Genomic DNA, 14553 nt, shown 5'->3' on the forward strand with positions numbered 1-14553 from the left:
ATCGTTTCTAGTGTTTAGCTATAATTATGGTTATATGGTCATTTCCAAACTTCAGTTATAACAGTGTTGCAGTCAATAACCTTTCAATTCTGATTTTGTTTCCTAATTTCTAGTGTACCTTTGGATAGGTTTTTAGAAATGGGTTGCTTCAAAGGGTAAAAATGTGTAATTTTGCTAGATATTTCAAATTTCTCTCCGTGGTGTTTGAATCCCATTAGCTATGTATAAGAGTACCTTTTCCCAGAGCCTCACCTACAAAGAATATTGTCAAACTTGTATTTTTGCCAATTCTGACAAGTAAATTTGATTGAAGAATTTTTGGAGTGATCACATTGATATTCTCAGGAGCAGATATATTTGCCACTTACCCATCCCCTGCTAAATTCAGTATTCATCACCAACCTGGCAGAACTGCTTTATCTTTTAGAAAAAACATTTCTTCCACTAATTTGCCTGCTCCTGCTAAGTGCAATGAAGACAATGCTCCCTCAGATAGGAGTTGCTTCTATAGTTTCCTATAAAAGAGACTTTTAAACATGTGTAGGAGCTTTTTTCTATAGCAAGAATGAATGCTAATAATCAATGAGACACATTTGTCCATTGCTATTCTAAATGTAATTTTTATAATTCCTTTGGGTAGCATATAATTTTACTCGTACTGATTGTTGTTTGGTTCAAGGAATTTATTTCTAATTATAGGGTCCTCCTGGACTTCCTGGATTTCCAGGGACACCAGGTCTTCCTGTAAGTAGAATTTGGCTTCTTAATTGAAGATCCCTTAAAAAGTAATCTAAAAGAAATATTATACATGTGTTATATCTCTTTTCAAAGGGAATGCCAGGCCACGATGGAGCCCCAGGACCTCAAGGTATCCCAGGATGCAATGGAACCAAGGTGAGATTTCTTCAACTTAATCTTAGGCAATATGCTTGATAAAAATAGATTTTAAAATTTGAAGAAATCAATATGAAGAATGTTGGCGATATAGTAGCTACAGGTCTAGAACATACATAGGATATGTTCTGAGTTAACATTTTCAATATATTAAAACATCAGTAATTCTTTAAACACGTGTATTCAGCTGTGATATTGCATTGGATTGAAAGTTATTTTATTGAATCCTGTTTTGACTTTAGTGTAAACTAGGGTGAGAGTTAAAAAGGAATTAGGATATATATGTTTCAAATATTACATCAGTTGTTAAGAGTAATACTTGTGAGTGTCATTCATTAGCTTTGCCTTTTTTAAAAACTAGGTACAATGTAAGTTCTCAAAAATTCATGTTTAAAACATTTTTTTGACCTTGCCTAATAACATCCCTAAGAAAAATCCTAAAAATCTACCTATAATACAGCACATCAATTTTTACTATAAACTATTAGTATGAAAACAGAAATTCTTCCCTGTCGGCAAAAATGATGAATTTAACAATTTAAAAAGAAAAATAAAACTTTACATATGATAAAACATTTTTTCATGACCATTTTTCTTGTGTTTCATCAGCTGTTTGGGTTTATCATAAAGTGATAGCAAGGAAAAACAATGAGGAAAATTTGCTTTTTTGATAGTTTATATCTTATTCCCTTACTTTTTTCCTTTTCCTATATATTAATGCAATATGTTATTATTTTCTGTATATCCTTTCAGCATTTTCCATTCTGCACATGATACTTTATGGAACTGTTCATGAAATATCCTAGATTTTGTAGCTAATGGCATGTGTTAGATTTTATATAGGGTACATATTTAAAATAACTTGAACAAACTATTTTGTATCATGAAGGCTATATTTTGTGATAATTATTGTAGTATATAGTTGAAGGCAATAAAGTTATTTTTACCTCCAACTTTTCTTCAAATAATGTGACCCTTACCAACACTACCACCAATAACAACAATAACAATAATAAGAGCCAATAATAATAATAATAATAATAACAACAACAATAATAAATTTTTTATTTTGGATTTGTGAGGCTTACTTGTGTTCTTCATTTCAGCTGGGACAAACTTACCTGCGTGGAGTTAGTTTGCATGGAACATTGCTGTTAAAATGGGCTACATTCTTGTGTCTATTCTGGTTATTTGTTTGTTTGCTTGCCAGCCTGCCTTGAGCAACAAACCACTAGCCAAAGTTGTAAATTTGAAGACCAGTGTGTCAACAATGTATATAGAATGCCATATCATTTAAAGGGATCTTTTTCTTTTTTTCTGTAAAGCAGCATCTTAGCAGATGTCATGATTACTTTGTGTTTGAGGCCCCCAATTATGTGAGCAAAAAATGTTCTAGATGGATTCATTATGTATACTTTCAGATTAATTTTTTTAATATTCTTTACTATGTAACTAATAGAATGAGCTCTAGAGATGGAATCAGAATATATGGGTTCTTTGGTTTTCTGTCTTCTAAACTTGATAGGCAGGCCACTTCCTTTCTCTCTGGGCCAATTTTTTCCATATGTAAAAAGTGATGGAGAGAGGAATACTGGACAATAACTCAAAGGCACAGAGCTGTAATAATTTTGCTCTTTTAAGCCTCTGACAAAGATGTCTCTAGGATTACCATGGCATGTAGGTATTAGAAAGGAGGTTGCATTGGGGTTCTTCTACAGCAATTTTAGCTTTTGTTTTCTAAACCAAATGTCTATATTACTACTTTACAATAGTGAGTGAGAAAAACTGGGTGCCTGGAAAACATAATGACCTGCAATTGCTAGAACTATTGCTATTATTGTCCTCTTGGTGATATTAATGGCATTCTCTCTTACCATCTTTTCCTCTTTATAAAAATAATTTGAAATAGTTTACAATAAAAGAATAATGCAATGGGGCAGTTAAAATAAGGATCTATATAATACATGGGCAGGAAATTGAGATAAATCATTAACTATTAAATGTGATAATGACCAGGAATCTGTGGTGTGATTGTCTCAAAATGGATTTGTCAGAAGAAAATGACTAGGGTAGAAGATCTTTTTCTTTATTTCTGATTGGGATTGATGAGTAGGGATAAAAGTATCTTAGAAGGTTGAATTGATATGGGCAGTTGACACTGAAGTAATTGGAAAGGGAAAGCTAATGAATTTTTGGCAATCTGGCATGTTTCAAAATGCCTTTTAACCGAAATCTTTTTAGTAAGTCATTGTTTGTTGGTATAGTTATGTTTTGTTTCTTGTTCCTCCATTACTCTTTCTTTTTAACTCCTTCTAGGGAGAACGTGGATTTCCAGGCAGTCCCGGTTTTCCTGGTTTACAGGGTCCTCCAGTAAGTTATAAAATTTAGGATTATAATGAACACAGGAATTGACAGAAGAAGCAGAAGGGTAGAAAGTGAGCTCAGTGTGTTCATGTGGAGCAAAGTTAGTACATTTTAAACTAGTAAACTATAAGAAGATTTTTAGGAAAAAAAAGTTGGTAGTATAGCTCTGTGCTGGGTAAATGTAAGGATTCCATTGTATTTCATATAAATGTCATCTCTAAGATACTTTGTACTTAGAATGACCCTACAGTAATCCACTCAACTGACTATTTGGAAAGTAGTATGTTCTTTTGCTCGATCCCCTCTCATATGTATAAAACAATCCTTTTCTTTTTAATAATAGGGACCTCCTGGGATCCCAGGTATGAAGGTAAGCATTCCATGCTAGGAAAGTAAACATTTTGAATAAAATATATGAAAAGCCTACAACTTCAATCAGATAATGTCTCTGACTTCTGTCTTAAAATGGATGTTTCTAGAAGTTGTGCACGTACACACAAGCTACCCTTAAGTAATCTCCTTTGTTCCCATGGCTTTAAGTATCTTTTGTGTGCTGTTATACTTGTAAACGTGTATATAAGACTCAAATTTCTTTTCTGATCTTTCAATTCCCATTACCTTTTGATACAGTTGACCATTTGCTCCCTTTAGAAATGCTCTTTTCCCCTGACTTCTGTGACACTACCTTTTGGTGATTTTGCTTCTGTGTCTTTCTGGTCATCACACAGTCTTCTATAAAAGCTCATTTTATTCTATGCAGCAGGTATCAGGACACAATTCTGACACGTTCTTCTATGCCTAGCAATATTCTTAATGTTCATGGTATTATTTACTACCCAGCTACTGGATAGTGAGTCTAAAATAGACTTTTCTTCTGAGTTGGATGCATGTATTAAACTGCATCCCTGACTTCTACTCTTATATCCCCCAGACATTCAAATTAACACATTCAATGTAGACCTGACCCCCCCCCCGAAACCTGAGAGTTAATATTTACGTCTTCTACAACTTCACACATCTCCTCATTCCATTCTATCACTAAATATTGTTAATGTGGCCTATAAAATATATCTTGGGGTGCCTGAGTGGCTCAGTCGGTTTAGCATCCAACTTTTGATGTCAGCTCAGGTCATGATCTCATGGTTGTGAGATTGAGCCCCACATTGGGCTCCACACTGGGCATGGGGCCTGCCTAAGATTCTTTCTCTCCCTCTCCCTCTGCCTCTCCCTTGATTGAGCGCTCCCTCCCTCCCTCTCTCTTTCTTTCTCAATAAATAAATAAATAAATAAATTAATTAATTAAATATATCTTAAATTCATCCACTTTTCTCCATCCTCACTGCCACCAGACTAACCATAATGTCTCATCTGGACTCTTGCAATAGCTTCTTCTTAATTAGTCTTTTTTTTTTTTTTCACTACTATCCCGTCACCTCCCAGCCTGACTTATTCTATATATAGTAGTCAAGAATGATCTTTTAAAAACATAAATCAATAGTTTAATCTCACAGGGCTTCCCACTGTCTCTGAGATAAAGTCCACATTCCTCTCCATGGCCTGTAAGACCTGCGTATTCTGGTCCCTGCCTACATATCCCGACTTCTCTTTAAACCACTTTTCCCTGGGCTCGCTCATCACACGGGTCTGCATTAAGTGATTTGAATGTACAAACTCTTCACATTTGGGGTCCTTTACACATGCTCCTTAAACTACCTAGTACTCTTACCCATTTTCACCTGGCTGACTCGTTATCCTTTAGATCTCTGCCTGTATGTTGCCTTCACAGATTGCCCTTGTTTTGAGTACCCAAACTGATTTCCATCACTATTTCTTTTTTTAATTGAAATATATTTGACACATAACACTGTATACATTTAAGGTATACGACATGTTAATGTGATACCTTTATATATCATGATTGCCATTGTAACAATAATTAGCACCTCTATCAGGTCACATAATTAGCAATTCATCTTAGTCCTCCACTATTTCTTTATCATGTACCATGTTTTTTTCTTCATAGCCTTTAACAGAACATTTTGTCATCTTATTTGTTTACATGTTATGGTCTGCATTTCTCCAGTATATTGTTAGCAACATGAGGACAGAGGTCTTGTTTGTCTCCTTCTCTACTGAGTATCCAGAGCCTAACACAATTCTTGGCAAATGTTAATATTTAAGAAATGTTTTTGTAATGAATGAGTAACTGAAGGTATCACAGGCTCTTAATAAATTGATTGTACTTCAGTGTATTTTGGCCACTTTCCCATTTGTCTTTAAAAGGTAAATTTATTCATGTTAATTACTGAGATCACCTAATCCTCAGGACATTTATGTGACAGATTTAATTCTCAGATCGTCTTTTGTGCTTTTGCCAGTTTTCATGTGTTGTAACTGTTAGTTACAACTTCCATTGATAATTTCTTTCAGGGAGAACCAGGTAGTATAATTATGTCATCGCTGCCAGGACCAAAGGGTAATCCAGGATATCCAGGTCCTCCTGGAATACAAGTAAGCATCCAGTGATTTTCTTCTTTACTGATTAAATACAATCACAGCATCAGTTTTTCTTCTTCAGCCTTTAGTACCCTGTGTTTTAGTTACAGAAATCATCATCTGAAGTTTGATAGACGTCGCATATACCTCATACCTGAAAATGAAAGCAATCTAGAGTTTTATAAAGGACTGTTTTGTTATTTTATCTTTCTATCCGGTTTCCATGGAAATTTTTGTTTTTGGGTTTGACAGCGGAAATAGGCTTCTGTATTCTTATTTTTGTGCTGTGAGGATCAGTAAGTAGTAGGGGTAGTCCTGATAATTGTAAATGGCCTGATTGAAAATACAAATCATAGGTCTCCCATTTACGATATTAGAAGACATCATTTGTAACACTATTAGTTATGCATAACACATGAACATGTTTTGAAGCCTGAAGGAATAAAATTTATGCATAGTGAACATCAAGCATAATTTTAAGAAAATAAGTTATTTTAGCCTATAGATAACACACATAGAAATGGCAATATTTTTCAAGTATTTATAGATCAGGTAGTCAATTTCTTGAGGTTTGTATTTCACAAGGATTGATCCCTTTGCCAAAATAATCAGTATTTTCTAATATTTGATTACTAAGATGTAATGTCGGGCACTTTTTTCAGTAACTGCCATCTCATTCCATGCTTGACATCACCCATCCATGTGCTCTTAAGAACTCTCAGTGTTGCCCTTTATCTCATAAATTTTTGTTATGTAATATTTAAAAATGCAGCAGAATACATTCAAAATATATGTATGTTATGAAGCATAACTACCAAATGAACACCTATGATCCCAAAATAGCATTTGAGAGCTAGAACATTTCAAATAATTGTGAATCAGCCTGTGGTTCCCTTGGGACTCACATCTTTCTGCATTCTACTAAGACATAAGTACCATTTTGAGTTTTCTGTTACTTCTTAAAGATAGTTTTATTTTATATATGTATATCTCTAAGCAAGAGTGTTTAATTTTGCTTGAAAATAATATAACATTTATGTAGTTTTCTCCAACTTTTTCTATTTGATATGTTAAGATACATCCATATTACTGTCTGTGGCTATAGTTCATTCAGTTTTACTTCCCTATAACATTCCATTGTATGAATATACTACAGTTTGTTTCTCCAGCCTCCTATTATTGAATATTTGGTTGTTTGGGGATTTTTTTAAATTACAGAATAATCCAGGATTTACACCTAGATATAGAATTGCTGGAGTTCACTGAAGTCAAATTTTCAGCTTTTCAAGATGCCAAATTGTGTTCCACAATAGTTACATCATTCCCTTATCTGTTGTTCCAGTTATTCTCACTTCCTTCCTTGTATTAAATCTTATTTATTTTTAATTTAATTTAATTTAATTTAATTTTTTGCATCTCTTAAAAATCTTTAATTTTTTTAATTTATTATTAAAATTTTTATTAACATACAGTGTTATATTAGTTCCAGGTGTACAATATAATGATTCAACTGTACATTACTCAGTGCTTATCACAATCAATAAGTGTTCTCTTAATCCCCTTCACTTATTTCACCCATCACCCCATGTACCTCCCCTCTGGCACCACCAGTTCTCTTTATTTAAGACTCTGCCTTTTTGTTTATCTCTTTTCTTTGTTTTGTTCCTTAAATTCTACATATGACTGAAATCCTATGGTATTTATCTGTCTCTGACTGACTTATTTACTTAGCATTATACCCTGTAGATCTATCTGTGTTGTTGCAAATGGCAAGATTTCATTCCTTTTATGACTGAGGAATATTCCTCTGTGTGTGTGTGTGTGTGTGTGTGTGTGTGTGTGTGTACCACATCTTCTTTATCCATTCATCTATAGATGGACATGGGTTATTTCCATATCTTGGCTATTATAAATAATGCTGCAGTAAACATGGGGGTGCATATACCTTTTCAAATTAGTGTTTTCATTTTCTTTGGGTAAATACATAGTTATTTTTTCTTTTAAAATAGAGAAGCTACCTTGAAACTGGTAGCCCTTCCTTTCCCATTTCTAGCATAAAAGACCCACTAAATGCCCATCTTTATAACTTTATTTTGTAAAACTTCCTTACAGTGTATTTGTCTTACATTTGTTATCTACCACTGTAAAACAGAATTTTTCTAAAAGCTGCATCCATTCTGTTTAGTTGAATTTCTTTGTAGTTAATCCTTTTATTCTTATACATTTTAAAATTCTGCTTATAATACTGCAGAATTATAGAATTGTATAAGCAATTTGTGGCAGTTATTTAAGTATAAATCTCATTTAGTGTAGTTCTTTGTGTGATATAATGAGGGTTTTTTTTTTTCATCCTTTTCTTCACTTCCTTTATAACAGGGCCCAGCTGGTCCCACTGGTTTACCAGGGCCAATTGGTCCCCCAGGACCACCAGGTTTGATGGTAAGTTTGCTTCTGGAATTTCATTTCTCCTACTTTGAAAAACTTCTTATAGGAATACTAATATTGTTTCTGTTACTTGAAAGTAGAATGCATTGTCAATGCTTATAATATATATATATATTATTTACAGGATATTTTACAATGTTATGGTGAACAATATATGTGCTAAGTAATAGTTCCATTTTCTAGATGGAGAAAAATGAGGTACACAAAAGAAAAGATTTATTTTTTTTTAATATATGAAATTTATTGTCAAATTGGTTTCCATACAACACCCAGTGCTCATCCCAAAAGGTGCCCTCCTCAATACCCATCACCCACCCTCCCCTCCCTCCCACCCCCCATAAACCCTCAGTTTGTTCTCAGTTTTTAACAGTCTCTTATGCTTTGGCTCTCTACCACTCTAACCTCTTTTTTTTTTTTTTTCCTTCCCCTCCCCCATGGGTTTCTGTTAAGTTTCTCAGGATCCACATAAGAGTGAAACCATATGGTATCTGTCTTTCTCTGTATGGCTTATTTCACTTAGCATCACACTCTCCAGTTCCATCCACATTGCTACAAAAGGCCATATTTCTTTTTTTCTCATTAAAAGCAAAGATTTAAAATAAAATATCTTGTTGGTTACCTCTTGATGTGTCAGTGCTGAAGCTGATTCTGGCCATTTCATTAAGTCTTCTCAGGCAATTCTCTAGTCACTTGATGAAACATGTTTCTTCCATCTGCAGTTTTCAGTTTAAGAGGAACAAAAAACAGGTATTCCCCCCCAAAAAATATTGGCTCTTGTTTCTAAGGGGCCTGGGACTAAACAGGATTGGTGAGGATAGTGGATCACTTCGCAGTGGGATAAGGATTTGTGCACCTCAGGAAAGAAGCAACAACTTGTAAAGACCTTGAGTATGCAACCAGTTCTCTTACTTTACTACCTCAATGGTCACTCATATTTTTTTCTGTAATTAAATTCTGAGTATTTTTGCCCCTGCAATACTTAGATTTCATTCGAGTCAGGCTTTGGACTTAGAGCTTTACTATTGCCCTCTTAAAAGGGCAAGAAAATTGTACTTCAGTCAAAGTAATTTCTCATGTGCCACTCTCTCATGTCCCATATATTTAAGTGACAGTTTTCATTATCCCTTTATAGATTGTACAATTTTGCTTGTGACAATTGGTCCTCTATTCTTGACTGAAGGAAATAGCATTTGGTAAATACTAAGAGAATCTACCAGAAAAGATTGTGATTTCTGCTTTCCTGGAAATATATTGGGGAGAATTAGAAAACCCTTTTGTTTAGTTTATTTTAGTTGTAGACACCCTGCAATGCATGAGACCCTGGACTATGGCACTTTTTCCTGACTCCATTGTTACAACATCAGTAAACCCTACGAGTGTTATTACATCTTGAGTTTCCCCAACTCTTGTGGCTATATAACTGATGCACTCTGCATTCCTGAATGTTCCTTCAGTTAACCCTGATTCAACAGGTGAAGCAAAGTCTTAGAAATGCCACCAGGGTCCCATATGTAAATAAATGGATCCATTGAGATCAAGAAGTGATATACTTGGGCAAACAAATGCCTATCTAACTTTTCAAGCCTTGAAACATTCTCAGATATACAAAGTCAGGTCACATAAAAATGAGACAGAACTAAAAACGGGAAACACATGCTTTTTAGAACTAGAGAGTTAATTGCCTTGTAACACCTACATTTACCTATAATTCTGATATGAGAAATTTGATGTTTGTTGAGATTAACTTTTGTATTTATTTTTGGCACTGATGTTGCCCCTCTGCCTCTACTCATCCTTGCATTTCTTCCTCTGCCTACTTGTATGCTGGTACAGGAAGTCTCCACATTCATCTAGATTGGTAAAATCAATTTAAATGTGAGAATAAAACAGGAAGATACTATTTTGAAGGGCATTTTCAGTCCTCACTTTTTATGAAAACAAATAATTTTTTGAAGCCAAATAATTTTTTTTATTTTTTTTAACATTTATTTATTTTTGAGACAGAGAGAGACAGAGCATGAACGGGGGAGGGGCAGAGAGAGAGGGAGACAGAGAATCTGAAACAGGCTCCAGGCTCTGAGCTGTCAGCACAGAGCCCGACGTGGGGCTCAAACTCACGGACAGCGAGATCATGACCTGAGCTGAAGTCGGATGCTCAACCGACTGAGACACCCAGGCGCCCCTGAAGCCAAATAATTTTTAATAAATGTATATCCTGTTTCTCTTTTTCTGTGTCTACTATTCTTAGGGCCCTCCTGGTCCACCAGGACTTCCAGGACCAAAGGTAATTTTCTTTTTCTTTACATTTCTTATTTGGTATGAATTCTTTTTGTTATTGTCAGTGAGATTTTAAACTAAAATGTCTCTCTTCAGGGGAATATGGGCTTAAATTTCCAAGGACCCAAGGGTGAAAAGGTGAGTAAAGGAAAAAGTTGATTATTCAGCCCTCAGTTTTCTCCTTTCCTCATCATTTGAACTTGTCTTTTTTCTTCTTGCCACTGACTTAGCTTATGTTTTGTATTACTGTCTGTGTAAATTATGAAATATTACTTTCTTATTAAATCTTGCAAACAGGGTGAGCAAGGCCTTCAGGGCCCCCCTGGGCCACCTGGACAGATCAGTGAACAGAAAAGACCAATTGATGTAGAGTTTCAGAAAGGAGATCAGGTGAGTATGTAGACAGGAAACCAATGAACATTTTGCTATAAAAATGGCTTTCCATTAAAATGCATTATAAACTGGAATATAGTTATATATGTGAAGGTATTTTAAAAATAACAAGAATTTGAGATAATTAAAATTTTTAAAGAGTTTCATTGAGATATAATTTACATACCACACAATTCACCTATTTAAAGTGTACCGTTCCATTTTTTTGTATATTCACAGGGTAGTGAAACCGTCACTACAATATAATCCTAGAACATTCTCCTCAACCACCCCCTTAAAGACCCCATACCTATTTATTGTCACTCTTCATTTCCCCCCAAACTCTCAGCCCTAGGCAACCACTAATCAGCTTTTTGGCTCTGTAGATTTACCTATTCTGATCACTTCACATACATGGAATCATACAATACATGATCTTCTGTGTCTGGCTTCTACTTAGTTTGTTTGAGGGTTAATTCTTATTGTAGCATATATCAGTACTTCATTTCTTTTTGTGGCTGAATAATATTCCCTTGTGTGAATATTCCACATTTTGTTTATGCATCATCAGTTGATGGACATTTGGATCATTTGCATTTTTGGCTATTGTGGATAATGCATTTGTGTATGAAATTAGGTCATGGTAAAGTAGATCATCATTGTCTTAGATGACAAATAGTGTTACTGTATAAACCCTTGTTGTGTTTAGAAATAATTATCTGATACCTTGTATCTACTAGAGTGGATGGGATCATACAAATCACTTATAGTATAGTGGCCCACCCTTGAACAAAGTGTGTATATTTTTGTTTCACTTAAATGCTAATAAAGAACAGATTGACTGAAACTCTGCAATCAGTATGGATCAGGTCATTTAATTCTCTGCCAAAATGGATGTGTGTTATATAGCTCCTATATTGACTGGTTATGGGTATTCTTGCTTTTTATAAAATGTACCATTAATAATTTCATTTTAAGTGTTGTCTTTTTATTTACCTAAAAACTTGGCTTGTGCACACATCAGAAATTAACTGAGGTAAGCAAAGATGGCTCTGGTTCTTTTGCCTAGCAAATTTCAACTTTGAATTAGAAACATCCTATTGTCTTTGGTTATACTACATGAGTCCATTGTTCAACTTGTTAAAAGTGTTTTTAGCTAGCTCTAGTATTAACGTTATTTTCCTTTCCCCTATTACTGTATAGGGACTTCCTGGTGACCGAGGGCCTCCTGGACCTCCAGGGATACGTGGTCCTCCGGTAAGTAGCCTAAAATTCTTTAGAGTCATTTAATGTAAATTGGTATTTATACATAGCACTCCACGAACCTGTGTAAAACTACTTTTCGGTGTACAGGGTCCTCCAGGTGGTGTGAAAGGTGAGAAAGGTGAGCAAGGAGAGCCTGGCAAAAGAGTAAGTGTTACGACTATTAATACTCTTTACAAAAGATTTTAAATGTGTGTTTGTGCGTAATTTTATTCTTTCCTCGTAAATCCTACTTTCTTTGTCTCAAAATGTCACAACTGACATAGTCATTTATGTATCATAATATTGAAGTCTGAAGAGTCTACTTAATATATAGTCCAAGGCAGAAAGAAAACTTATTATATTCTTTAATCTCATACTTCCTAAATAACAAATTTATATTATTGCATTTCTTTGACTCTTATAGGGTAAACCAGGCAAAGATGGAGAGAATGGGCAGCCAGGAATTCCAGTGAGTAGATAAAGGTCCATCCTCCCACCTGACCCCCTAAAATGGCAACATTTGTATGTGGTGGTAGAGAAGCAGGATGGCAAACAAGCTTGAGTTTGGAAATAGCAGGAATTGATATTATACTTTCTCTTTTGAATATGAATTTATTTCATATTTTAAATCTGATTTATTGAGCTATAACTTGTATACAGTAAAATGAACCATTTCCAGTGTATAGTTCTGTGTGTTTTGACAAACACATATAATTGTATAACCAGCTTTATAATAAAAAAAACAGTTACATCACCCTCAAAAGTTCCCCCAATGTTCTTTTGTAGTCTTCTCCCATCCTTACCACCAAAAGCCCCTGGCAGCAATTGATCTGTTCTCCATCCCTGTGATATTCCCTATTCCAGAATTTCATTTAAATGCAGTCATACCGTATATAGCTTTTTGAATCAGGTTTCTTTAACATAGCATTATACATGTTACTGTATATCGATAGTTCATTCCCTTTATTGCTGAGTAGTATTTCAATGTAGGGATGTATCAAGGTTTGGTTGTTCATTTACTCACTGGAGGATATTTTGGTTGTTTCTGGTATGGGCCATTATGAATGAAGCTGCTTAAAACATTCACATACGATGTTTTGTGTGAACAGAAGTTTTTTCAATAAAAATTTTTACAGATCATTCTAATTACTATAAATTAAAGAGGAAAATAAAAGTGTCCAAGTCCAGGAACATTATTTCAAGCGACCTCAGTATCAAGAGTATCTACAGTAATGTTAAAAGAGGTTTTCAAGGACAAAATTTGATAAGATTTTGGAGACCATTCTGAAAGAAAGGGATACTTCTTAACAAGACTGGAAGTTGGAAGTAATAAAATCAGATAAATCAGTGTCCAGATGATTCTGCTAAACAGGCAGTCCTCAATTTATAAACTCTAGATTCACAAATTAACATAAAATGGCTTAATGGGAGGTAAATTTGGGGTCTTAGTTCCTAGCTTTTGGGAACAATTGTGGTCTTTGTTTCATGTTTTAGGCAGCCATGATGATTAGTAATTACCTCTGATTGATTTTCACAGATATCTTCAGGGAAAAGATGTTCTCTGTTTTCCCTGGGAGAACTCAAATCAGGTCAAATAAAGACAATCACCAGACAGGTCAAATCACTACAGTTCTTTGTCAGTGGGTCTTTGAAAGTGCTCCAACCAGTTCTGTCCCTTCCATTTGCTGCTAGGGTGCTGGTATTCACCTTGATTATGAGCTGTTGGTTTTCAAGGTTGTGTGGAGCTGAAGAAGGGTGATGGGAATAGAGCAGGTTCAAATACCAGAAAGCTCTGTGCTCTTACCAAGATTCAATCATTTTGTTTTCCCCAACAAACCTTCCTGGATTGCTGCAAGCCTTTGGCTAATTTCTAGACTTCTAAAAAAGTTGACTCTGACCATTTTTGCCGGTGTTCTTTGTTGCTTTTATTGAGGAGAGCATGTTTGGACATTCTTACTCCACCATTTTTGCTGATGTCATTCTGTCCTCTATGTTTTAAAGGGTTTACCTGGTGATCCTGGTTCCCCTGGTGAACCAGGAAGGGATGGAGAAAAGGTAAGAAGTTTAATACTTTGAAGTGACTGGTTTTATTCTAAACATAATCCTGTTCTCTGCCAAGGTGAAGTTCATTCATTTATTTATTTGTTTGTTTGTTTGGTTTTAATTTGTTTTATAATTTACATCCAAGTTAGTTAGCATATAGTGCTCTAATGATTTCAGGAGTAGATTCCAGTGATTCATCCCCTATGTATAACACCTACTGCTCATCCCAGCAGGTGTCCTCCTTAATGCCCCTTACCCATTTAGCCCATATCCCCACCCACAACCCCTCCAGCAACCCTCAGTTTGTTCTCTGTATTTAAGAGCCTCTTATGTTTTGTCCGCCTCCTTGTTTTTTTGTTACCTTCCCTTATGTTCATCTGTTTTGTATCTTAAATTCCTCATGTTTGTTGAAGTCAT

At 34.9% G+C, this 14553-nt stretch overlaps 1 protein-coding gene across 3 annotated transcripts in view; it reads left to right on the plus strand.

Moving 5' to 3' along the window:
* COL4A5 (collagen type IV alpha 5 chain) overlaps positions 1-14553 on the plus strand; it is a 239082-nt gene that overhangs the window by 125194 nt on the left and 99335 nt on the right. For all 3 annotated transcript variants that reach the window (XM_047843863.1, XM_047843864.1, XM_047843865.1), the window contains exons 5-17: positions 700-744; positions 832-894; positions 3211-3264; positions 3602-3628; positions 5689-5769; positions 8131-8193; positions 10448-10483; positions 10573-10614; positions 10774-10866; positions 12052-12105; positions 12202-12258; positions 12518-12562; positions 14095-14148. In XM_047843863.1, the coding sequence (XP_047699819.1) occupies positions 700-744; positions 832-894; positions 3211-3264; positions 3602-3628; positions 5689-5769; positions 8131-8193; positions 10448-10483; positions 10573-10614; positions 10774-10866; positions 12052-12105; positions 12202-12258; positions 12518-12562; positions 14095-14148 (714 nt within the window). The remainder of the gene's footprint in view (positions 1-699; positions 745-831; positions 895-3210; positions 3265-3601; positions 3629-5688; positions 5770-8130; positions 8194-10447; positions 10484-10572; positions 10615-10773; positions 10867-12051; positions 12106-12201; positions 12259-12517; positions 12563-14094; positions 14149-14553) is intronic.

The sequence above is a fragment of the Prionailurus viverrinus genome, chromosome X (genome assembly GCF_022837055.1).
Source record: "Prionailurus viverrinus isolate Anna chromosome X, UM_Priviv_1.0, whole genome shotgun sequence".
NCBI lineage: Eukaryota > Metazoa > Chordata > Mammalia > Carnivora > Felidae > Prionailurus > Prionailurus viverrinus.